This window comes from Cololabis saira, chromosome 12 (assembly GCF_033807715.1).
Source record: "Cololabis saira isolate AMF1-May2022 chromosome 12, fColSai1.1, whole genome shotgun sequence".
NCBI classification, from domain to species: domain Eukaryota; kingdom Metazoa; phylum Chordata; class Actinopteri; order Beloniformes; family Belonidae; genus Cololabis; species Cololabis saira.
This window is the reverse complement of record NC_084598.1, coordinates 5,570,921-5,597,131: the sequence shown is the minus strand read 5'-3', so window position 1 is coordinate 5,597,131 and position 26,211 is coordinate 5,570,921. Positions and strand designations below refer to the sequence as shown.

Sequence of the window (26,211 nt, the reverse complement as noted above, 5' to 3'; positions counted from 1 at the left end):
TGACGTCACCTGGACCCAACTACGTCAGCACTGTGCGCCGCATGCGCGCTTTTCTTTTATTTTTATTGAAGAAGTGGTAAATACCGCTGTTTCAGGATCAAAGACAACATTTTGGCCACCACAGGTAAATACGTAATTTGTCCCCCTTCTGTGTGTGAAAGCGTGTGTATTTAGTGTAGTTTAGAGGTGTTGCGGGGGCCGCAGCTGTTGCTATGTAGTTACCCCGCAGGCCTGCAGATAATATAATACATCCATGCTGCAGAGCAGCGTGTTTCTGCCCTGAAAGCTCGTCTAACTGCTGATTCTCACCAGCGAGTGGTTCTCCAAAGGTACAATGTGTTGCTTTTTTGTTAGTATCAAATCGAACACTAAACTAATTCAGAACATCTTGAAACATTCAGCCATTACTTGAGATTTAATTGAGTGTCCTGGAGCTGCAGAAACAGCTATTGATCATATTTATCTCTGAGGTTCAACAGAGTATCTGCAGCTCGTACTTGACTCTACTGTTATGAAGATTTCCTTTGTGAAGATCAGGACTAACTACAGGGAGGAATGTGATCAATGGATATTTTCATTGGCTTAGTGCTTCCCTGTGCTTTTTTCTCTTTTCTTTTCTTAAACAAAATACCAAATGTCAAATGTTATATAGATAGATGAAGAAGTTAGTCTGCAGACTTTTGAAGGTCCATATTTATCCTTTTACAAGGCAAGGCAAATTTATTTATACAGCACAATTCAACACAAGGTAATTCAAAGTGCTTTACGTCAACATTAAAAGCGGCAAGACACAATTAGACAGTAAATAACAAATAAGATTGAACAAATTAAAAATAAGATGATAAGAAAAGAAGTAAAATAATAAAAAGCACAAGCTGTTAAAAATAAGGGCAGTAGAGTCCAGCAGGTAAGTATTTAATTTAGGAGTACGCTTGAGTAAACTGTAATGTTTTTATCCTGATTTAAAGGATCTACAGTTTGAGCAGACCTCAGGTCTACAGGAAGTTTGTTCCACCGGTGAGGAGCAGAATAACTGAACGCTGCCTCACCTTGCTTGGTTCTGGTTCTGGAACCACAACAAACCAGATCCAGATGAACCTCAGGGGTCTGGGAGCTTCATAGGAACTAACAGATCCAGCATGTATTTTGGTCCAAGACCATCCAGTGCTTTGTAGACCAGCAGTAAGATTTTAAACTCTATCCTTTGACTCACTGGAAGCCAGTGTAGTGATTTCATGACCGGTGTAATATGGTCCAGTTTCCTGGTGTTTGTAAGGACTCTGGCGGCAGTGTCTGGATCAGCTGCAGTTGCCTGATAGATTTCTTGTTAAGGCCTGTAAAGAGTACAGAGTAATTCATCCGGGTAAAAAAAAGGTGAATGTAGAGACGTCCCCATCATATCTACTTCACAAACCTGTGGTGGCAGTATTATGGTCTGGGACGGTCTCAGTTGCTCTGGTTTACATTTTGCAACATTATGAGGTCAGCTAACTACCTACATCTAAATCAAATCAAATCAAATCAAACTATTTGTAAAGCACCTTTCATACAAAAAATGTAACACAAAGTGCTTTTCATAAAACATAAAATGTATTAATGATCAAGTTATCCAGCCCTGCATGTACAGTATCAGATCTAAAATGACCTGTTCAGTATCATTTTTGCTTCCATTGTTTGGATGATCAAGTGGCCTTTTTCTTTTCTTTTTTTTGCTGCAGTGGCTGGTTGCATCACAATATAATTGACACTTTTGTGTATTTCAGGATGCCTCTGCCTGCAGCACTGCTGGCCCGCTTGGCCAAGAGAGGGATTGTTAAACCATCAGATCAAGGTAGATGACCAGATTTTCCATCTAGGGACTTTCAAGCTTCCCTTCTCTGTTGTTTTTAAATTTCACATGTCTTATAACAACCTTTTCACTCAATTAAAACAGACGCAGATGAAGAGGTTATTGCTGAAGATTACGATGACAACAATGTAGATTATGAAGCCACCAGAGTAGAAAATCTACCTCCAAACTGGTACAAAGTGTTCGATCCCACCTGGTACGTACACTGTTTTTGTATTTAATTCTCCGGGTCTTTGAACATACAGTATCACGTTCACCACTTCACTTCTGTATTTACTTTTTATTGATAACTGACCAACTAGTTCTCATAGCTCCTTTCATGCAGGGTTGTATCCTATTATTTAATCATGACATAAAAGAAAGTGATTAATTTCCCCGTTATTCTTGGAGGTTTTACCCTGATCATAGATTATTATACAAGTAAAACCAGCAGATTACGTCATTTTACTTTCTCATTTCATCCAATCCACAGCGGTCTTCCTTATTACTGGAATATAGAGACAGATCTGGTTGCCTGGCTTTCCCCAAACGACCCCTCTGCAGTGATTACCAAAGCTGCCAAGAAAATAAAAGGTAAGATTAAGTTAAGTCTCCATAACTTTGTAGTTTTTGCTCTACCTTTTTTCTGGTCCCTGCAGGTCTGGACATCATCTGGTTAACTATCTACCTGGGTTCTTATGCTGTCTTGGGAATATGGAATTTGTAATTTCTAAGCCTGGATGAGTATGGAAAAGCATTTATGTCCCCAAGCTATTAAACCCGGTTCTATTTTGGACCATGTGTAGGATTGTTTGGCCAGTCATCCTGGTTCTTTTCCTTATTGAAACAAAGAATGACTCTGGTCCCTCTGGATTTGACTTTGATTTCCAGGGCTGGACACCAGCAGGCGCGGTAGAAACCGCCTCTGGACACTCTGGGATAGGCATAAAACCAATCAGATAAACGAAGCATGGGACGTAGATAGGGCTGCCACCTTTCAGAAATAGAAATAAGGGACGCCCCGATTTCAGCAGCGCAGGCGCCAAAAAAAGGGACATCCCCAAAACTTCTAAACTGCATGGAAATGTAGGTATTTTATATGAAAAAACAAAATGCTTTGATTTAAAGTCTAAAGTGCTTTATTAGCATTGAATTTGACTGTACAGCCAGCCAACCATACTAGCAACTGAAATAGCCTCCTATGCTGTGTATGTCCACATCAGTCCAGATGTAGAATAAGCTACAGGTGAAGGTCGGAACATTAGAATATGATGTAAAAGTTAATTTATTTCAATAATTCAACTTAAAAGGTGAAACTAATATATTACATAGTCTCATTACATGCAAAGCAAGATGTGTTAAACCTTTATTTGTTATAATTTTGATGACTGAATTGTTTATTGATTTCATAATATAGATTTTTTTATTTGGGGTTTCCATAAACTGTGAGCCATAATCACCAAAATTATAACAAATAAAGGCTTGAAATATCTCACTTTGAATGTAGTGGGAAATAATACATTTGTTTCACCTTTAGTAGAATTTACTACGAATGAAGTTTTGCAATATATTCAAATTTTCTGACCTTCACCTGTATATTATGACAATTTATGATCAATAAATAAGAGCATAATTTATGTCCGTATTGGTTCAATACGGAACGCAACTTTTAATTCCCAATTACGTAACAATTCTGTATTTTAAGGGACGGGTGGCGACCTTAGACGTAGATGTAGTAGCAACCAAAATGCTGTGCAGTAGAGGAACGCAGGTGAATTTCTATTGTGGGTTTTGCAGAAAAAACTTGTTGATCAAAGGATTTATTCACAATTCTGCAGTCATGTTGGTTGTTTTTAACAGTAGCTCTTGGGTTCTCCTGCATGAGTAATTTCATAAACACTGCCCTATTGTGGTTGATTAGGTACGTATTGTAACAGTGGAAATGTGGCTGTGAATTGGAGGGGGACCACACCCATTTCAAGCTTTGTGCAGAAACCCCGATTTTCTCATTTTGAAAGATTTCAACCATGGTTCATCTCATAAACATGTTTTTTTATTAATATTTGATTGAATACACAAATTAATTTATCAATCAATCATTAATTTTTCAGCTGATGGAGGTGATGAAAGAATCGAGAGGCAGTTTGAGAAGCCGGACAGAGAGAGAGAACGGGAGCGGGAACGTGAGAGAGAACGAGAGCGAATCCGAGAACGGGAAAGAGAACGAGACAGAGAACGAGACCGAGAGAGGGATGAGGGGAGAGAGAGAGAGCGGAGAAAGCAGAGGAGAGAAGACATGGGACCATATGGCAAGAGCAAAAGAGGTATAGTTGTTCTCACATGCCTTTTTCTACACATCCTCATGGGATTTTTTTTTAACACTATTAAATGTTGAATGATTATTTTTAGGAAAAAAGGATGATGAGATGGACCCCATGGATCCAAGTGCTTATTCTGATGCTCCACGGTACAGTATTTTTTTCCCCAATACTAATGAAACATAAGTGTCATTTCTTTTAATTTCATAACATAAGAGGGGCTTTTAAATTGTAATTTTACGATCTTACCAATAACTGCAATGGTTTTATGCTAGAAGACTTGTGTGAGACAAATTGAAACAAAGTGAAATACTCGATTCTAAACCTGTTTGATGATGAGTTTGAAAAATTCTGGATCCTACAATTCCCACAATGCACTTTTCTCATGGCTCTTTTTTTTTTTTTCATTTCACCGTGTTTGGGTGATGGTGCAGTGTAGGGCTGTGCGATTAATCGATTTTAAATCTAAATCGGATTTATTAATCAAGACGATGTTAAAAAAAAAAAATCGATTTTCCTTTTTTGCAGCTGGCTGCATTACAGACAGGGCTCGTCTATCTTCGTCCATCATCTTTGTTTGGTCAAGAAAATTGTAAATGTTGTCACTTTACTAAATTCTAGGAGGATTTACAGTATCTTTCAATTGCACTTCATTCCCAATAGGGAAATTTGTTTGCTATTTTTCTTTAAAAATAAAGATAAAATATTTGAAACAATTTATTCCATTGTCTTTTGTAGTTTTACCAAAAAAATCTAAATCGAAAAACGGGTTTTCGGAGAAAGAAAAAAAATCGGGATTTTATTTTTGTCCAAAATCGCCCAGCCCTAGTGCAGTGTAAATACTGTCTTACTAGAACATTTAATGGTGCTAAGCCATCATGATTCTCAGTGAAAGAGAAAGTTCTCTTTAAGAGTGTTTTCTACATTACTCGTTGACTTTTCACTTAAATCCCAAAAACTGAGTTTAATTGACCCCAAAATCTAATGGAAAGTAGTATGTGGTCTGGGAGCAATTTCTACACTAAATATTTTAGAATGAGTTTATAGATGTTGTTGGAAGTGATAATCTTGATACTTTCCTCGTTCAGTCACTTTCTATTTTGACAAGTGATGTCAGCCTAAGTGGGAAAACAAAAGCAACAGATGTGTTACTGGCAAAGCCCTGCACCAGAAGATGCCATTAAAATAGTTTTCTCAGGCAGAGTAGTACCGTAGTAACAAGTACCCGATTGAAGGTATGAGAAAAGCCAGTAAAAACAAACAGTTTATTAAAACAAGTGAATTCCTGTTCACAGGGGCTCGTGGTCGAGTGGCCTGCCTAAACGTAATGAAGCAAAGACGGGTGCGGACACCACGGCGGCGGGGCCTCTGTTCCAGCAGCGGCCGTATCCCAGTCCAGGAGCCGTGCTCCGGGCCAACGCAGCCAACCAGCCGCCCAAGGAGTGAAAACACTTCAGTGTATCGTCGTTGTCCTTTTGTTCATATCTTAATATGTTCTCAACTCATGCTTAGATGTCACAAATGGAGTGAACTTTTGAAATGTCAGGGTTTTTATGTCAGACTTGTAAATATGTTTTATATCAGCGAAGACACTGACTCTTTTGTTATTACTAGAACCATCAGTTAACATAATAAATATCAACATTACTGGGAAAATGACCTGTTGATGCTTTTTTTTTTTCAGTGGTTGTGGCAACATTTGTACGAATGAAGGACTTGGCAAATTTTTATTTAAAAAATGCAATGCTTTAAAAATCCACGTTTGAATATTACAAAAAAAAACAAAAAACTTTTAGAATGAGATGGGATGAAGTAGTAACAGCGGTTCAGTGATCTACTGCTCCTACATAGTGACAAATATAGTCGTAGTCAAGTGTGAACACTTTCTCATCGTGTCGGTTGAGCTGGACCATCGCTCTGCACTTGTTCTTGTCCCGCTGAAGAATACGGCCCACCTGAGCAGACAAATGAAGATGCTGGGATAAGTAACACATCATCACAGTCAAACCCTTGTAGAGCGGGGAAGATGCTGATGTGCTCACCTGTCCCCTGTGCTCACCCAGCACCACCATGATGGAGTCATTTTCACTCTTAGGGACAATGGTTTCCAGCATGTCCTGCTTCACATCTGCCACAGAGAGAAGAAGTGGGTTAATCAATGAAGACGTTACCATAGCAGCAGCCTAAAGAAGAGGGATTACATATCAAAGATCACAATCAGCAAACTGGAATTTGATTCTACTAGATACAAAATAGCCTATAAAGTGAACACTGATTCTTTCCTTACAAAATATTAGACTAATCATAAATGTGTGGAGACTGACTACAGAGAAACCACATGTATAAACTAAGGAAATTCTACTACAAGAACAGTGAAGTTTAAATAAGTTGGCACATACATGAATTGACACAATTTATGACAAGCATAAGCTATGCAACTTTGCAAAAACTTTAAACAGCTAATGTACGACATCCTCTCACATGCAAGACTATAAACCAAAGTTTCTGTAAAGATTTCTCAAAGATTGAGGCTATTTCAGGACTCAGGTATCACTATTTACACAATAATAGATTCACTCGTGAATCAAAGAACAACTGGTATTGGTTGTTGGAAAGTACCAGTTTGCAAGAGACGAGACCAAAGATTTGTAATAATATTAAAACATGTTTGATTCTGTCCTAATGCCAACATGTGAAAAAGACTTTGCTCCAACAATTTTACACCAAACAGATCAGTGGAGCGACCCCCGACTCAAAAGAAAATCATGAAATCTTGTTTAACAGTGGAAGTTTGTCTGTGACCTCTAAATTGTTTGTAAACTCGTTAAGTGTATGGTAAGTATTATATATCTGGAAAAACTGTGGCTACAAAGTGAGATAACATTTAGATGTTTTTCTTTACAAACCTTATGATTGAAATGATAAATAACTAAACATCAATACTAAAATAAAACTGCACCGAGCAGCACCATAAAGAGTTAAATTATAATTTTGAACAAGTTTTAATCACTGAACTATTCCTAAAAAAAAACAAAAAAGAATACTCATGATCTACAAACCACTGGAAATCAATGAAAACTCATACAAGTATATTCTTACAGCAAAAGAAACATCCACAAACACCAAAATGTGAAACTAAATCAACACAAACATCCCAACAGACATTCAGCACATTTCTAGAGAGGACCAACGAGCCGGGACAGAGATGCTCTGGAGACTCACCGTCCAACAGTCTTCCCTCCTCAGTTCGACACACACAGGTAAACGGTGTTAGCACGTCCTCCACTCGCATCTGCAAGAGAGGGGAACTGGTTTTAAAAGCTATGGCAGAAATCTGACATTTATAATCAAACAACTGTGGTGCAAAAAACAGAAAAATATTTAAAGACAACATATAATAAAACTAAGACGGTACAGAGAGAGACACATTGGTAATTTTCCATTGATTCAGTATAACATCCATAATGCATTCAAAACTTGAAGATTCTTGAAAACCAATTTAACATTTGACAGAAAGAAAAGATGCGTTAACTTTGGTACCTTTGAATTGTAGTACCTGCCCCCTTTGAAGGTTTTGTGTATAAAGCGAACTTTTAGATCTCGCTGGAGCCAGGTAGGGGGGGGCGGTGGTTGTTTTGCTTCTTTCACGTGAGCTTTATCACTACAGAGGAAATCCAAGGGAAAATTAAATGTTAAACCATGTCCAACTGTGTATCATTTAATGGAACTTCTAAAGTGGCAAAATGTATTTGCGTAATTACATCAGAAAATACTGTCTGATAAGACAAGTGAATATCACAAGTGTACCTGTCTTGACTTGACTCTCTGTGTTTCCTCTTCCTCTCTTCTTTTCCTCCATTTCTCTCTGATGTCTTGCTTTTTACTTTGTCACTGCTGCTACTCTTCTCTTGCTCGTCTCGTCTCTGTCGCTCTCTCTCTCGCTCCTTTTCCCTCTCTTTCTCCTTTTCCCTTTCTTTGTGAGCTTTACTGAGACGACCTGTTTTGGAGGAAAAGCAGCGTAATTGGAATAGCAGGTGAGTTTTAACATCTGTGACTGAGCGTTGTATTTAGGTGCTTCATTTCCCAGTAAAAAGTGTAAAAAGTAGCATCGAAATCTCTATTGTTTATTATAGAGGGTCTGCATTGATGTCACTCCCCCACTGGACCAGCCCCCTTACTCTCACTGAGTGGCAAAAACGGCTGCAACTAGTGGAGAAGACGGGATAACAGCTGATTATCGGCTTAAATTAAAGGCAGTTGGACTTGACAGTGACCCGTACAGTTACCAAGAACCAGTGGTCCATGGACATTAATATTTGGCCACGAATCCAGTTTCCTGATATTTATATGTACTTAATTTCTACGCCGGGGAAATACATGAAGCAAAGCTTGAAGGCTTACAAAAGTCTTGATGCTTGGTCCGACTTCAAGGCAGGATTTGTTGTAGAAATTAAAGTGATGAGGACACCGAACTTTATGATTTGACCGTTTAACGTTAGCTACCCAAAAATCCAACGTTACCTGATACAAAATGGGAACCACAAATCCACATTTTGGTGCCTGGAATCCAGTTGTTTCTGTGAATTGCAGCGATCCATTTGTCTCTCTTAAGATTATTTTTCATCAGTCTGTAAAACGATAACTCCGATTTCTTGCTAAATCTATGAGTACAGTCGATCGCACAACAGCTCTTTCCCATTTTAGATGTTTTCCAGTTGCTCAAACTGAAAGTTAACGCTGACACTCAGTCTTTCTGACACTCAGTCTTTCTGACACTCAGTCTTTCTGACACTCAGTCTTTCTGACACTCAGTCTTTCTGACACTCAGTCTTTCTGACACTCAGTCTTTCTGACACTCAGGGTGCGTCCCAATAATCCCCCTCGCCCTCCTTTTCTTCCCTAACCCTAACTTTTGCGCGTTCCCGTGAAGGTAGTGGTGTCCCAATTCCTCTTTTCACCAAGGGGGAGGGGGCATAACGAGGGCTAGGGGCTGAGAATAGCCCCTTCAAATCGAGGGATTTCAGATGCTGACTTGGCGAGCGAGGGGGTATGAAAAAAAGAGGCTCTGCGTCGATTTGACTCGCCGACCGAAGGCAAACAGGCAGACTGGTCTCAGAGAAATAGAGAGAAATAATCCTGTGACTCGTCAGATTTGTTTTGGATGTTTCTGATATAATAGTCTTCAGAAACCACAAAGTAATCCAGCTGTTATCTGGGTAATTTACACACTTTCAGATAAAGTTGCGGAAGATCACGCCAGAATAAAGGGATTTATGGTTCCGCGTTACACCAACGCAGGTCCTACGGCGGAGGTTACGCAACCTACGCCGTAAGTTCTGCGTCGATTTAACGCGGACCCAAGCTCCGGACCCGGCAGACAGAAATCTCGAAATTTCGGAGCAAATTTCTTAACAGGCGTAGCTACAACTGTTAGATTTCATCTATTAAACCAACATATTCCTAAATGATTTATTTCAGCCGGCGTGATTCTCAACAGAGCTCCGTCAGCCCCGGGAGAGAGTGTCTCTCCCGGGGCTGACGGAGCAGCCTGACCCGGCGGACACGTCTGTTCTCGGGCTGTGAGCTGAGGCTGCTCCCCGGGAGCGGCGGCTCTTCTCATCTCCGAAAACATCGGGTCAAATTTCTTAACAGGCGTTATTTGGATAAACTGAGCCCCGGTTGGGGATCTTAAGGTTACCATTATACCTGAAAAAATATTAAAACTTAATAAAGTGCCATATTAACAGCGCTACAGCTGAAATTAAAACAGCTTTTGGCTCTCTGCTTCCTGATCAGGTTAGGGATGAAAACGAGGGGGAGTAGGAGAAATGGGACAGGCACCTGGGCCAAGTGCCCTAGATCTCAAGTGCCCTAAAATCTCCCCCTTCTTTTTTAGGGCTTAGGGAAGAAAAGAAGTGCGAGTGGAGAAAAGAAGGGCGAGTGAAGGAGAATTGGGATTGGGCCTCAGTCTTTCTGACACTCAGTCTTTCTGACACTCAGTCTTTCTGACACTCAGTCTTTCTGACACTCAGTCTTTCTGACACTCAGTCTTTCTGACACTCAGTCTTTCTGACACTCAGTCTTTCTGACACTCAGTCTTTCTGACACTCAGTCTTTCTGACACTCAGTCTTTCTGACACTCAGTCTTTCTGACACTCAGTCTTTCTGACACTCAGTCTTTCTGACACTCAGTCTTTCTGACACTCAGTCTTTCTGACACTCAGTCTTTCTGACACTCAGTCAGTGGGCGTAACCGGCTGTGAAGTTGCATCTGTGACATCATGCGCATTCCCTCTATACACAAGCTGGAATTTTACTGAACAGGGAATACACTCTTAACACTGAAACATTAGGCGGCAGGTACATTTATAGTTTGCCATCAATGTAAAATAAATAATAAAGACAGTTGCAACACTCACTCAGGTCTTTGCCGTATTTCTCGTACTCTTTTCGGGGAACCAGTTTAACGCCATACTGACTGACTGTCACGGTTTTGCCTCCAACAGCGAGCTTCACCACCACGCGAGCGTTGTCTGGATCAACACCTTCTATCTGTCACACAGTAATGAAAGTTGAGATAAGTTTTTACTGAAATAAAACATGGATAGAGGTGAAATCTTGGGTGCCAAAAATGATTGAGCAGCTATACCTTGCCATATAGCTCTTTATGCGCTCCTGATTCCACCAACACACACCCCCCTGGACCCATCACCAGTTCTTCCTCCTTGTTCTGCTCTTCGCCTGGCTTTGGGGGACGTTTGTGGCGGCTAGGCTCCAGATCCTTTATGGCTGAACGATCTGCACCGAGGCCCAATCCTTTTGGACGGAGCTGGTGTTCGATTGGTTTCACGTCTCTGCAGCAGACAACAGCAGCATTAAATCAATAAACAGAGAGATGAAGATGCAGAGAATGTAAAATAGGCTACGGTTGATTGCACTTTCAGTTTTGATGATAATTGTGTCAACTCACCTCCCAGTAAAAACAAAACAATAAAACAGTTTGTTTGTTGTTTTTTTTTTTTTTTTTTAATTCTATTTAAACTAGCAAATTCAATAAAAGCATACCAGATATTATCCAAAGCAAAGGTAATGGACACATATATAGAAACAGAAAGAAGAATGCACACATGCATGAGATAAAATGACAACTTAAATTGGTTTTGTCAGTTTCCTTAGCATCTTTTCACTTTCTGTTTTCAGAGCTATCATTATTATCATTATCATTTTTATTGCTATTATTATTATCATCATTATTGTTATTATTATTTTTTTTTTTGTGTAGACTTATGATACTTCATTTGTTCTTTTTGTATATTCTATTCAGTTAAAAGGTGGGCAAGATAAGCTTTATGCTTCAAGCCCAGACGTTTTCGGTCAAAATAATCACAATGTTGACCGGGGAAAAACCTGTGTTATCTTGATTGTTGATTTTTGTTTGTGATTGACCGAAATAAATATTAACTAACTAACTTATACAATTGTACCGTAAGCTGTGATTTTATTGCAGGTTAATGAAGGAAACTAAATGGAAACAATGATTCACTTTTATTAAAACATATACCTATAATTTGTTTCCATTCTCAGTTGACTGTGTAAAAAAATAAGAATTAAAAAAAACCTGCACTATTTTATAATGCACATTTTACACAGTGTTCCCACTCAGGAAAATAACAGATTGATCAATTGACACTTACTGTTTAAAGGTATTTCCAATGCCTTCACCTTTCTTCCAGCCCATCCCTTTAATCATAGCAAGTCCATAAGCCTCAACTGGAACACTTTCATAATCAGCATCTGTTGACTGAGGAAAAAAAAAAAACTATAAAACTTGAAACTCAACCATAACTGAAATAATTAAATAAATAAAATCAGACAACATGTGCCACAGTGACATTTTTAAGGCTTAAATTAGAAACTTATGTAATGCTCGATATTTCAAACACAACAAAACTGTTTGTGGCAAATGACACAAAGAAGCAGAGTGTAACATTGGTCTTACTCAGCGTTTTTGGCCCCGGGCGGTCAGACTCAGCCCCACATGACTAAAGTGGCAGGGATGCAGCTACAGCAGCCCCGATCTGAGCAGTGGCCCAACTCATCCCTGACTGAGCTGAAGGCGTTCCTCTGAGGGAGGCTGGGAGGCCTCTCTCACAGAGGAGACTGCATTAAAATGAGCTCTGGGGCACCGTGAGCCACTTCCACTGACTCATGTTCTGCCACTCACATCCACAGTGTCTGAGCGGAGATACGGCGTGACAGTGAGGAGACATGTGAAGCGTAATGTGAAAAGAAACGACGAGAGATCTGACTTGTTACCCACATTGGTCTGTGGAGAACTTTGATCCCGGTCTGCCATCAAACCCTTACTGGTGTCACCAAGTCATTCCTATCCATAAATGCAAGTGTGCATGTAGAAAAGGCTGTTCTTCTACTCAGCACTTTTCACACACTCAGATTTCAGAACGCAGTCGACCATATAAGACATCTTGTACTGTCAGGCATTTTCATGACCTCGCTGAAATGCCTGTCTGCTTGATTCTATGATGATCTTCACATCATCATGCCATTTAAAATAAACAACAATTAACAGACAGCCTGACAGTCATGTTCATCTGTAATGTTTATTTTCCAAATGGGTCATGCAAGGCAGTGAATCATTAAATCGGAAAATATAGAGTACTGGTGAAAATAAATAATTGAAAGCAAGTTTCCATTATTAATTAAGAGGGTACAGTTGAATGACTTGAGGAAAAATTTCAGATAAGTTTTTGATAAGTTTTTCTTACGTAAAGTTTTACAAGTATGATGTCTTGTTTTATTTATTTTATATATACTGTATATATATGGTGTGTTTGGACACACCTTCTCATTCAAACAAATGGGGAAGTGTCACACACACACACACACACACACACACACACACACACACACACACACACACACACACACACACACACACACACACACTTTGTGTTCCTACTTACAGACTCAGGCCGCAGGTCCACCTGTATATGATCTCCATCTTCAAAGCCCTCTGGCACTTTGTTTTGCATCAACAGGGGGATGGAGAGGTTGAGGTTTGCATCTGACTGAGACCCGTTCTGCCACTGCTCCAGCTCCCTCCGTGAATCTGCCAGCGTAAGTAAACAGTAAACAGTCAGGAGCAGCGGGACAGCTGGAGACACTTCTCCTCAGCGGTATTTACCTCAACACAGAAGGGGCATTCATGCCCTGCAGATCACATACCTTCAATAAGTTCCTTAACAGCCTGAGACTCCACGGAGTCGTTGTCCCTGCCCCTGGCCTTGCCCTGGCTCTTGTCCTGGCTCTTGTCCTCGCTGGCCGCGCTCTGCTCCGGTCTGTGCCAGCGGTTCTTCTGGATCAGGGGGATGATCAGCTCTTTGGGCTTGTCAGATGGTTTTGAACTGTAGTACATAGGTTTAAAAGAAACTGATTAATAATGATATTTAATCTGGCTAAATTGCGCACAAGCATACATAACGTGCTTGTATAACGCATTAGTGTGTCCTGCATGCATAAGAATCTAGGCTGGTTATCTATAAGACAAAGGTCTACGTATACGTTGTTAAATTTTCTGAGAAATATACTGTTGACACGATCTCCGAAACAACTGTATGACAGATTCTATTATCATTTTGCTCACCATGGTTACAATACAAGAATCACATCAGAAAGGAGGTTCATACCAAGGGTGAGAACAGGTTTGATACAGAGAACTGTTTTACAGAGCCATGGTTGACTGGAACTCTATACCAGTTCATATTCATATTCAGCCAGGAGGGCTGGCTCGGTTCTTGGTTGTGCTCTGGACTCTGCCAAGGCGGTGGGTGAGAGGAGGATGCTGGTCAAGCTGAACTCCATCATGGACAACCCCTCTCACCCCCTACATGACACTGTGGGAGCATCAGCAGCTCCTTCAGCCAAAGACTGCTCCACCCGCGCTGCAGGAAGGAACGCTACCGCAGGTCCTTCATCCCCACAGCCATCAAACTCTATGATAAGCAACTGTAGCCACCCGTGTGCAATAAACCTGTCTCTTTGTAAGTGCAATAACCACTAAATACCTCACATATTTTTGAAAATATTTGTAAATATTTTGTAAATATTATCAGTTTTTTTGGTGTTTACTATTTTTTTTTTCTCTCTTGTACATACTCTTTTTCTACTTTTTATATTGCTCTTTTTTATTATTTAACTATTCATTGGTTATTTCTATTTTACATTTTTTGTATAAAGCGTGTGTGTGTTTTGGCTGCTGCACGACTGAATTTCTCCTCTGGGAGATCAATAAAGTCTACTATTCTATTTCTCATGCAGGTAGCAAAGACTGGTTTAAGTTTCAGTTGAAACAATATCTTTTAAAATTCAATGAATGATGATTTGTACATTTGAAAGGAACAGAGTGAAGATTGAATAGAATTACAGGAAGTGTAAACCCTATCACAATAAAGGTGAAAAGTGGTCAAGAATTCTAAGATAAGGTCATTTCAGGCAGGTATTGTTTATGAAGGTGTTTTATTTGATTTCATTTCTATGTATTTATGTCTGAGAATGATGGTGATTTAGTTTTATCCTCTGTGTTTGTGACTAAGGGAGTTGTGTCTATTATTGTTTTGTTTATCTTGTATAATGTATGTCTGTTATGTATTAAGTGTTAATTTGTGTGTTGTGTGTATGTGGGACCCCAGGAAGAATAGCTAACGCTAATGGGGACCCCAAATAAAACAATCAAACCAACAATAGTTTAGTTTGTTGTAAGAACAGCATATATCAGGTAATAATCTGAACAGCTCCGTACCGTAAAGCGCTTGATTAGCATTAGCATCATAAGCTTACCTCTGTAGTTCGTGTCTGTCAATTCCAGTCAAGAAATCTTTCTCCTCTTTCTTGTACGGAGTGTCAGCAGAAGGAGGCTTAAATTTGCTAACAGTTTTAGTAAAACCAAACGACACCATCGCTGCTTTTTTCTCTGCTTGGCCCTCAGAATGAACAGATTTGGGAGCAACTATATCCTCTCCGTGTGACGCCATTATTGTGTTCGCTGTGAAGAAGATTGATGGACCCGAGGTGCATTCTGGGAGCTGTAGTTTATCTCGTCGTTAGCGTGCGTTCATGTGGTTAGAAATGACTACACTTCCCGATATGCATATGTATTAAAGCCACAGAGCGACCTCACGCAGACATCCACGGGACTAGAATAAAAAAGGCAGAAAACATTTTCTTAACGTGTTATGTTTTACTTTCTTTTTTTAATACAACACAAAATAACCATTGTTGATTCCATTATAAGCAGACAAGTGTTAATACATACTCATTTCACTGCAGTAACACGATAATTCAACATTTTGAGAAACTTTTTTTTCTCCTGAATATTTTCAGCTTTAAATTACACATATTTCTTATCTTTTTTACATGTTTAAAATGACTGGGTCACCGCATTAAAACAATCCAGATACATTTCTTAAAAAGAAAGCAGGGCTTATAGGTTAATTCACACTTGCATGAAATATATATCACGCTATAACACGCTTCTTTCAAAGTTTGCCTAATTCGGCAGGCTAAACGATCAACCTTGTTAATTTGGTCTTCATTTACTGATAAGTCTAATTATGATTAATTAAACTGCACGGCAAAAATCAAGTTTCAATAATAATAATAATAATAATAATAATAATAATAATAATAATAATAATAATAATAATAAAAATAATAATAATAATAATAAGGATGATGAAAGTCCTGATTACATCTGGTTCTCATGACTTTAAGCCCTGATTGTGACTCTTAAGCGAAAGATGATGCTGCTGATCCAGGTATCAGTGAGCCAGGAGGGGCGGTACTTGAACTCTTTTATTCCCCTCCCCTTAGAACTCCTTAACTTCTCACGATAACCTTCACATTTGCCACGCTGCATTGTTTCTTTTCACTAAAAGTAAAGGTAGGAAGCGAATCCGCGTCAATTGGACTTTCAATTAGACAGTAGGTTTCCATAATTTGAGTTTTTCTTCAACTGCAGCTTGGAGCCCTGAGAGAATTCCTGCACTTCTTCCATGACACCTTGACTTGGCCAAGTCCATTTCACCGACGTGTGTGTCTCTTGTTGAAGACACTAAAAACATTCATCAAACCTGGCAAACAATCTGACAAAGAGGAGAAAAAATGATCTGACGTGGAGACAGACAGTGAACATGAAGGTAAGAAATGACTCGTTTTTTTATGAACTCGGTGTGTTTGTAAGCAAATATAACAGTTTGCACAAGTTAAACTGCGCGTTTTCATCTTTTGACCGCAGTCATCCATCCTCGCACTGTTCTGCTCACAGCGGTGCAGCAGCTGCTGCAACGATGAGCGACTGATAGTGTGTGTGTGTGTGTGTGTGTGTGTGTGTGTGTGTGTGTGTGTGTGTGTGTGTGTGTGTGTGTGTGTGTGTGTGTGTGTGTGTGTGTGTGTGTGTGTGTGTGTGTGTGTGTGTGTGTGTGTGTGTGTGTGTGTGGCTGTTATATCCCCTCTCTCCCCGCTCTCTCCCTCTCCACAAGCTCGCAGCTCTCGCAGCATCACTAGTGTCCAAATATCCCGTCAGCTGTGCAGATCGGGTCTGACTTTGTGTGGATTGGCTGCGGGGACAGCATCTCCTCGTCACTGCATCCCCACTTTAATCACGCACGGCCAGGGCTGGCTGCCGGCTCCTCTTATTTTCTTTTATTATTTTTGAAGTAACTCGTATTTATTATAAAAAAAGTACTGGCTCATTATCTCACCTCAGCCGGGTCAATGTATATAGACGCGTTCAAACGGATCCTTTTTGAAAGGCTGAACTGCTTGAAGAGAATGTGTGTGTGTCAGCGACATGGCAGGTTAGTATTTTCCCTAAATATGAGAAATCTGAGAAGCTGCTGTGTGCAGCCCATGTGTGTGTGCGTGTGTGTGTGTGTTTGCAAGAGAGAGAGGAGGAGGGAGGGTTGACTGACGGGACAGTGTGGAGTGTGTTTGTGTGTATGTAAACTAGTAAGCCTGAGAGAGGGAAACATGTGATGGATGCAATTGTGTGACATCCCTTATTAAGGAACATGCCAGTCCCACCAGATGAGGGTTCTTTAGCAGCTGCCTTCCCTGTGTGTTGTGTCAGTGCACATGACAGCATGAACATGCTTTGAAAGTTTGTTGACACCTGCTTTGCTTTTTTTTTTTTTTTTTTCATTTTTTCAATTTTCAATCTGCCGCTCCAGAAATTGCCTTAATGAAATATAAACAAACGCTCTAGTTCAGAACACCTGAGCCCATTTTGCCAGAATTTAATCAAATGTAATCCACAGCCAAGTGTGTGCACATGTGTGGGAGCGACTTGCAGGACTCTGTGTGTGACTGTGTGTGTGTGACTGTGTGTGTATTCTATCGCTGTCAGTTTAGGGTGTGTCCCGGTTTGATACAGGCTGCTTGTTTTGAAGTGATGGATGTCTGACCATGACTCGAATGTGTGCATTGCTCTGGATTTGGTGAGCAATTATAGTAATGCTACTTGTAGGAATCCTGAATTTGCTGGAAAAGGAGATGCATGTGGTGGCGTACTGTCAACAGACGCGTATACGCTCTCACATGCAGCTCTGCTCCTCACACTGTTTTCCTGTGGTGTCATCCAGGTGCTCAGCAGCCTGTCCTGGACTTTAATCGAGCAGCAACTTCAGGTTTTATTGTGCATTTCTCCTCTGTTTGATTTCAGCTTTCAGCCCGAGTTTGAACCAGCAGTAAGTGGAAATGCTTGTCGACGTACAAACATGACTCCCCTTTCACTGCTAACAAGAGGAGAAGATGAAGTGAGGTGCATTTCCCTTCTGTCGTAGTAATGCATGTCATCTGGGAGTTGTTGATTGTCTAATTATGTACCTCCTGCATCCTTCAGCATCATGCATATTCATGCTGCTGTTATAAGGTGAGCTGAAGGTATGCGTGCGTGTGTGGAAGGCAGTTTACCCTTGACAGTGCAGGGCTATGCAGGCACTTTCTCCCATCTGTGGTCTAAAACCTTTGCTCCCAGCCGCTGCATTTGGATTCTGCAGTTGTAGCCTTCTCTATTCTTAGTTCTCAACACTTCCTGTGCAGTCTGATCTGAAATTTAAACAACAACAACAATGTATCCGTGCTGGAACCACAGCTAATATCCGTGCACGGCTAGAGATTAAGTTTAAGTTGGCAGGGCCACACAGGTAGAGCCGTTTACTCCGACTTACGTACCGAATCAATAACTAATCAATGGCAAGTGTGAGGAGCTGCAATTTACACACTGCCATATTCGAAATGCCACGAAGGCAATGACTGTATCCTTGAGTCAGATCTGAGTTGGACAACTGGGATCAATATCAGGTGGTGAGACAGGCAGCACAAGCAGGCGAGGGTCACCTTCAGCCATCCCTACTGAATCAGCAGTATCTGTCTTACACACACACGCCCACACTTGAAGGCCTGCTTAGGTTACCAAACTGCTAGCTCACAAAAACGCTCATTACAGTCAACCCAACCTTTCCTCCATTCCCTTCTGAATTATTCATTTTGTTATTGTGATTTCAAGCCATTCCTTTATAAGGTTACCACCAGCAAACCCTCTTCCATCTTGGTCCCGGGCCGGCTGCGCCGGGTCCATTTTCTGTATCATCCACTTTTAATTTTCCTAATTTTCTCCCTGCTTCTCCCTCCCTGCCTCCCTTATCCATCAAATTGTTGCAGAGCTGATCTGCTCTGTTTAATTAAACAGCTCCCTCCTCCTGAGGAGAGCTAATCTGGGATCACAGTGAGGGGTGTCATGGATTTGGTAAAAAGACGACCTGTTGTCACAGCGGCGTACCTCAGAAAGAGGCCGGTATACACAACGCAACGTGTCCCGCCAACGTACCCCCTGCCTTGACCTTGATCCTCTCTCTCCAAATATACATTTCCCCCAAGGGAAATATCACTAAGCTGGCTTTATCCTGCCAGGTGTGTCAGTGCTTCATCATATCTTTTTTCTACCCTTTTTACGGCCAACGTCAAAACAGTTTCAATAGCGATTCAATAAAATAACACTCAGGAGAAGATTTGGGATTTACGATGCAGAGAATGTAATTTTTCTTTAGTGTGTTCTTATCGGCTTTTCGTGTATTGAGTTTTTATAAAGCGCCTAAAAGTGGAGAACGCGTCTGTAAATGACAGGGGATGATTTTATTCTTTTTTTTTTCATGTGTGTATCTCAGTTTTGCAAGCATTTAATCTTTAATTTCTAAATCTGCCACTGCTGTCTGTTTTGTGTGGAGCAGTCTCGTGCCCTAGATTTGAAACAGAGTGAGCATCAGGGAGGTTTAGTTGGCCCCGTGTTGCTGCACTGTTCAGTGTCAGTGTTGGACGGGGAGACATCTGGGTGTGGATATGAGATGATGGCGAAGAGGTCCGGGCTGGGAGAACATTTGCTGTCCGTCTGCCGCTCCACCAGTGTATTAGTTCAGATGAATTAAAGGTCAGTGTTATGTAGGATGCTTTCCTTGGCTGACCCTCAACACCACCCCGGGAGGATGCTGCAGGATTAGGAGCAGTGTGCTTCGTCGGAGGTTATTTTGAAGTTCATTGTCTACATAAAGGTTTTCCTTTTCTTCTTTAAAGTATCTCTTTAAAGTGTCTCTTTGAAAGTGCAATAACCTTATAGCCCACTAAATACCTCACGTATTTTTGCACATGTAAATATTATCCGTTTTTTTGTGTTTACAATTTTTTTCTCTTGTACATTACAAATTTTTCTACATTTTATATTGCTCTTTTTTATTATTTAGCTATTTATTGGTTATTTCTATTTTCATTTTTTGTATAAACCGTTGAGCGTGTGTGTGTTTGGCTGCTGCACGATGGAATTTCTCCTCTGGGAGATCAATAAAGTCTTCTATTCTATTCTATTCTATTCTATTTAACTGTAGCATTTTTTGGCAAAATAGCTTTGTTGCAAAAGCTTAAAAGGTGTAATTACTCTTTTTGATTGCCACTGTAGACTTTTTAAAGAAGACCTATCTCATTCTTTTTTTCTTTTGATTTATCAAGGTATCAAGGTATCAAGGTTCACTTTATTGTCATTCCAAAAGTCCAAGTACAAGTCGAACGAAATTTCATTACCACTGGCTCAAAGCAAGCAATAAAAACAATTAAAACACTCAAAAACTCTAAACACTAAAAGATAAGGACACTAGGTTAAAAACTAAAACGCTGCTTGCAGTACTGTAGACAGTCGTTGTCGAGGGTAGACAGGGAACGGGTTCTGTTTATTTAAAAGTCTTATGGTGTGGGGGAAAAAACTGTCCTGGAGTCTGGCTGTTCTGCACCTGTCGCTCAGAAACCTTCTGCCTGAGGGCACGAGGGGGAACTTTCCACGGTCAGGATGGCTGGGATCCACCAGGATTTTGTTTGCCCTTGATAAGCAATGACTGCGTGCAATATAACACACTTTCTTGAGGTTCTAATGGGAATTCTGTGTTATATTTTGGTCAAAATACCTCAGATATGTAAAAAAAAGCCTGTATTTTTCATCTCTGTTCATAGCAGCTCTTTGAAGGGGGTGGAGTCAGACACTGGACCCCGCCCCAGCTCTGTCTTCTGCCGTGTGGAGATCTTTTTGACATCTCTGGTGTAGCTTTGTGCTCCCCACCTCAGTGGAACAGCAGAGGCCATTAGTCGGGGAGGAGGAAGATGTCTGTGACGTCACAGCTGTCTGCAGATGTGAACTGCTCATCAAATGAGAGATTTTCCCACTGAGCTGGCCTCAAGAATAGTTCACTGATTAGCTCATCTGGCCCTCTATAATCTATAATCTCACCAATTCAGTGCAAAATTTCAGTACAAATAAAATAACAATTTACCAGTGGAAGCATTTTGAGCAATTATTTGGTGTATTTATTTATTATTAAGTCTATGAACTGTATTGAAAGAAAATGCAGTTTATAAACTATATGACGGTACAGTTTTGGCCAAAGGTAAATAATGTGAAAAAGTAATGTAGTATGCTTGCTATGATCATCATCTATTCATCATCTTAATACAGGAGAGACTTGAGCAAAAGTATGTGCTTACATTGGTTCTTGTACTAGCAATTAGGGGTGGGACGATACGGGTAACTCACGATTCAATACTGTGGCGATATGTGTCCCACGATAACGATAATATCATGATACACGATATCGATACATTGTAAGAAATTTCATCAAGGATATATCACGATATATGTGACTGAAAAAGAAAAAATAACCCATAAAAAAAAGGAAAACGTCTGTAGTTATGCATTTATTCAATGCCAAAACTTCATACAATGTACAAAGAAAGTGCATTTGTATAAACCTCACTGCCTCCTAGGCTTGTAAATGTAAACACTGTACAGCTGGACTTTTAAAGTGCATGAACAATAGTGCAGTTACAACCGTGTAAATCCATTATGTGTGTTGTAATAAAATATCGATATTTGCCGTCAGTTTATCGATTATTTATTGCAACAGAGAGCGCAACAATATATTGCAATATCGATTTTTCCCCCACCACTACTAGCAATTGTCATGACGCTCCTCCCACGCTACCACGGTCAGTCTCCTGATCACTGGGCCTGGCACTACAACTCCCAGCATTCCTTAGTTCTCCACATCATCACTGCACCTGTGCCCTCATCACCTTCATCCGTTTCACCTGGTGTCATGCCTGCTCATACGCTGCACATTCTCCAGCTCATCATAGTATTGTTTGGTCCACGTGTCTTATGATTGTCATGCTACACCTACTTACCCGTGTTTCTGCATGTGTCTCTGGGAGTTCTGTATGAAATCCTACTTTAGTTACCCTGCGCACGTGTCCACCTGCTGCTTTAAAACCCTGACAGAAATAATGAAATATGATGCATTTCTAACAAATAGCATAGGACAGTAGATTGGTCTTTGTTATTCAATCAAAAATAATATTTCAAATTAAAAAAAAATCCACTTCAATCAAAAAAAAACCTTTTAAATCAAAAAAAGGAGTGTTCAAATATGTTTTGCATTCAAACACTTTTATTGTTTGGTTGAAAATGTCTTTTTTTAATTGAAGTGAAGTCTTTTATTATTGAACATATTTCTTTTGATTGAATAATAAAGACACAAATCTACTTTCATAATAACAGACAGACATAATGAAAACTGCAATCACAACTCCAAGGAAACTAAAATGAACAAAATTGCTTTGGCTTCATTAATAGTTCAATATCCACAAGTCTGATTTCCAGTTGCAATGATAAGTCAATGTACTGTATATGTCGGCCATGCATGTGTCCTGTAGCTGGCAGTAATATTGACTTTGGATTGCTGATGCAGACTTAGAAAGAATGTCAAGTTATTTTTGGTTTGTTTTTCTCTGCCAGTATTCCCTGAAAGACAAAGAAATGAAGCATTTAGCATGCCGGTCACATTTTAGCTGACAGAACACACAGGCAGTCCATCAATATCTACCCAAAATTCACATTTTGGAGAGGCAGCTCTTTGCTGTCTTGAACATTCAGTGTGCAGTCATGAAATACAAAAATAAGCTTACATAAATTTCTGAGCATTCTAGCTGAGCTAATTGAACAGACTAATTTCATTACTGTAGATTTCATTTAGAGCGGAAACAAAATGTGGATGACAGAACAGAGCCAGCGTTGCCCCACATGCTTTCATGAGCATGTACCAATTATTCCGTTCATTTTGCGCAGAAAGGGGAAATCTGTGACATGAACATTAACAACTGCCCAATCTGAGTGAGGGAAGCAGAGTTTGATCGGAGCAACCTTTACCAGCGAACGCTGATTGTGTTAAAAGTTTCTCAACTTTGCAGGAGTCTAACAAAGTGTGCTGTGGTCAAAGCCGATTATGTCAGCGAGTGATCCACAAGCTGAGGGACGGCTTTGACGGGGATGAGGGTCGGCATGTAGATAGACACGAGGAACATGTGGAGAATCACAAGAGCTGACAGTCGGTGCTTTCTTCTCAAGCTAAATTCTCAAACTATTGATACAGGGAGGATAGTGGAATAGGTGCTGAGCCGCCACATGGCCTCAGAAAACAAACCTTACACTAAGCATTGTTCATTTGCTGAATTAGATAAAGACTTCAATATGTATTTATTCATCATTTTTTCAAACTTAGGCTTGTTGTTGACGAAATACTCTCTTTTTATCTTCTAGGCTCATGCGTAACTAAACATGCCACATTATAGCAGGGCTGGGGATCGATTCAAATGTCAAGAATCGATTTGATTCCGATTCTTAGGAGTCAGAATCGATTATCAAGATTTGATCCGATCCGATCCGATTCGATTCGATTCCAATATCGATTTGGGTTAGTGTTATTAAATAACAGTTTTTTGAGCTGTTGCATGAATTATATGACTGTAGTTCTGCAACATATTAATACTGTTATTATTGTTATTATTGTCTATTTTGGTTTTTAATTTTTGAGAATTTGGTTTTTAGCATTTTTTGCAAATGTAACCCCAAGACAGTATATAAAGTAATGAAATATAGACAATTTATGCAATTATAATCTAACACTTTAATGTTTTCATACCTTTAAACATATTTAAAAGGCAAAAACATTGGCACCAGTTATTCTCGTGTCTAACAAAACATTACTTTTTTGGGGATAAACAAAAAAATAACCAAAAGTTGTAATGTAATGATGAAAAAGAAAATACATAAATAAATAAAAGAAAAAAAAAACGATCTTTAGACATATGAATCGATTTTTAGGAATTAATATGAGAATCGATTTAGAATTGGGAAATCGATTTTTTTCAACACAGGTCTACATTATAGCAGGAACATAATTAGAGTTTTTAGGTGCATTAAAGCCTTTGTTGAGGTTTCACCTCCTTCCTTTTGTGGGTATTAGGAGACAAATCTCCAATTTAAAACTAAAATGTGATTAATTACACAGCCCTAAGTGATGGAAGTTATTGCTGACAGCTGTGATGGCCAGCCCCCCCCCCGAACAGGAACGCAGCGGGAGTAGAAAATGGATGGATTTATGGACGGCTCAAAGATGTGAGGTCAATCAAGATGTTTTCACAGGACAGTGTGCACACTAGACGGTGGTTTAATCTGTCAAAACAGGTTGTCGTGATTTCCTGGCCTTGCCAGTGTTGATTTGCACAGAGTAATCCAATTATTGTTGTCTTAGCTGATGTGTTTTTTTCTCACACCCTTTTTCCTCTTGAAGGTCTTTTAAGGCTTTCCTGTGACCCGGTGTCAAGAGCTATTCCCACTTGTCCTTGCTTCCTAGCTTCAAGTTGACATTGAATTATTGAGCTTCATGGCAAAATTCATCTATGTAGCTTTAATAAATGAACACCCCTGAGATCCGGCCTGAAATAACTGCTTAGTTAATTTGCTCTGTAATAAAGATATTCTGCCCATGACTACGAGCGTCTGGGGGTAAAATGGCCCCAGCCTTTTTAGACTAATCACCACTATGAATGTAATTACATTGGACCACTGCTGAGCCATAAGGTACGACTACTACAGCAGTTGAAATGTATAGTTTGTTCATGCTAATTTTAAACTGCTGCTTGACTTTTTTAGTGGAATAATTAATTATTGTGGTTAATGGGCTGAAAACACTGAATGCTCTGAACAAAACAAGCATGAATGTTCATGCAGTTCAGGGCAACGAGTCATGTTCAAACAGAGGACCGTGCGGCGCAGCTGTTTATACTATGAACTGAGTCATGGTAGCCTCTAGCATATGCTGTATGCTTTCTGAATAAAGAGATGTGGTGTGAAAATAAAAAAAAAGTGTTTCTAAGAATAGCTTTCGAGTCAGGAGGATGTTTGTTTTGCCATTGATAGATTGCAGTGGTTTGAAGTTGCACTCGCAGGCTGGCATCGGCTTCTGCAAAGACTGAGCATGCTCCTGCAGGAGAGGAAGGAAGTGAAACACGATATGTGTTGGTCAGCTCTTTCTTTAACCTAAAGGTCACAAATCTCAATAGAGCATTCGGTTTATAAGGTTAGATATCCTTGAATCCCTATTCTGAGTCCCCTCCATCACGTAGTTCATGCAATATGTGTTTCATTTGTTTCACAGCTGTTCTAAATGGTATTCAATCATTTGCGCTTTCTGGAAGTGCAATTAATAATGTTGATGATTTATTCTGCACTTGGGAGATCTTAGTCTGATTTGCATCCAGTGAATCATTTAATTGGATTAAAAATATGGCGTTCTAAAAATATAGTAAATATATAAATAAACGCTGTGTATAAGCAGATGACATTGCTACTGTACTTCAGCTGTCGGCTGGTGAATTATTGTTTTGAAGCCCTGATTTTGGCACACGATCAGCTTGGTCCCCTTGGACGAGAGGATGGAGTCAGGGAGGGATCATTTTATCTGTCATTTTATTTAGAATTGATCAGAAGGACAGAATGAATCCTGTGATTCATAATGACTTATTGGCAGAGGTGTCAAGTAACAAAGTACAAATACTTCGTTACCTTACTTAAGTACATTTTGGTTATCTATACTTCACTGGAGTAATTATTTTTCAGACGACTTTCTACTTTTACTCCTTACATTTTCACGCAATTATCTGTACTTTTTACTCCTTACATTTTAAAAACAGCCTCATTACTCTATTTCATTTCGGCCTTTAAATAAAAACTATCCAGTTAAATTGCTCCATCTGGATACAGTTTTTGCACCATTACAATACTTATAGGCAACTAGTCATCATATCTCCTGCTCTCTGAAACACATGTTAATGCTCAATAGTACACATATATGGTTCTTTCATATATTTGCATTATACTAAGATGCATTCATTTTTAATGGCTTTTGTCCTTAATGGCTTTTTTCCCCCTTACATTACTTTTACTTTTATACTTTAAGTACCGGTAGTTTTGAAACCAGTACTTTTATACTTTTACTTGAGTAAAAAACTTGAGTTGATACTTCAACTTCTACAGGAGTATTTTTAAACTCTAGTATCTATACTTTTACCTGAGTAATGAATGTGAATACTTTTGATACCTCTGCTTATTGGGGA

General features: G+C 39.7%; 3 protein-coding genes across 4 annotated transcripts in view; 2 read left to right on the top strand and 1 right to left on the bottom strand.

The window, feature by feature from the left end:
- The first annotated feature begins 3 nt into the window (after positions 1-3).
- pqbp1 (polyglutamine binding protein 1) lies at positions 4-5,598 on the top strand. The gene is made up of 7 exons (XM_061735245.1): positions 4-124; positions 1,764-1,831; positions 1,934-2,045; positions 2,322-2,422; positions 3,940-4,152; positions 4,238-4,295; positions 5,442-5,598. Exons 2-7 carry the CDS (start codon positions 1,765-1,767, stop codon positions 5,590-5,592), a joined length of 702 nt encoding a protein of 233 aa, XP_061591229.1. The 5' UTR covers positions 4-124; position 1,764; the 3' UTR covers positions 5,593-5,598.
- Positions 5,599-5,859: 261 nt separating this feature from the next.
- Positions 5,860-15,212, bottom strand: gpkow (G patch domain and KOW motifs). The gene is made up of 11 exons (XM_061735244.1): positions 15,004-15,212; positions 13,393-13,571; positions 13,131-13,276; positions 11,841-11,947; positions 10,796-11,000; positions 10,566-10,698; positions 7,954-8,143; positions 7,687-7,807; positions 7,369-7,438; positions 6,189-6,274; positions 5,860-6,101 (listed from the first exon to the last, which is right to left on the bottom strand). The coding sequence occupies exons 1-11, from the start codon at positions 15,195-15,197 to the stop codon at positions 5,973-5,975; spliced, it is 1,560 nt and encodes a 519-aa protein (XP_061591228.1). The 5' UTR covers positions 15,198-15,212; the 3' UTR covers positions 5,860-5,972.
- A 1,556-nt stretch (positions 15,213-16,768) lies between these two features.
- LOC133456700 (membrane-associated guanylate kinase, WW and PDZ domain-containing protein 1-like) overlaps positions 16,769-26,211 on the top strand; it is a 66,566-nt gene continuing 57,123 nt past the window's right edge. For both annotated transcript variants that reach the window (XM_061735241.1, XM_061735242.1), the window contains exons 1-2: positions 16,769-17,021; positions 17,885-17,983. In XM_061735241.1, the coding sequence (XP_061591225.1) occupies positions 16,939-17,021; positions 17,885-17,983 (182 nt within the window). In that variant the 5' untranslated portion in view covers positions 16,769-16,938. The remainder of the gene's footprint in view (positions 17,022-17,884; positions 17,984-26,211) is intronic.

Excerpts from the sequence above, each read along its gene's own strand:
- pqbp1 (XM_061735245.1), top strand. The coding sequence starts at position 1,765 with ATGCCTCTGCCTGCAGCACTGCTGGCCCGCTTGGCCAAGAGAGGGATT. Across the intron at positions 2,046-2,321 it reads AAAGTGTTCGATCCCACCTG|CGGTCTTCCTTATTACTGGA; the intron begins GTACGTACACTG and ends TCCAATCCACAG. Across the intron at positions 2,423-3,939 it reads AGCTGCCAAGAAAATAAAAG|CTGATGGAGGTGATGAAAGA; the intron begins GTAAGATTAAGT and ends TTAATTTTTCAG.
- gpkow (XM_061735244.1), bottom strand. The coding sequence starts at position 15,197 with ATGGCGTCACACGGAGAGGATATAGTTGCTCCCAAATCTGTTCATTCT. Across the intron at positions 13,277-13,392 it reads TGTTAAGGAACTTATTGAAG|ATTCACGGAGGGAGCTGGAG; the intron begins GTATGTGATCTG and ends TTACGCTGGCAG. Across the intron at positions 11,948-13,130 it reads TGGACCTGCGGCCTGAGTCT|TCAACAGATGCTGATTATGA; the intron begins GTAAGTAGGAAC and ends TTTTTTCCTCAG.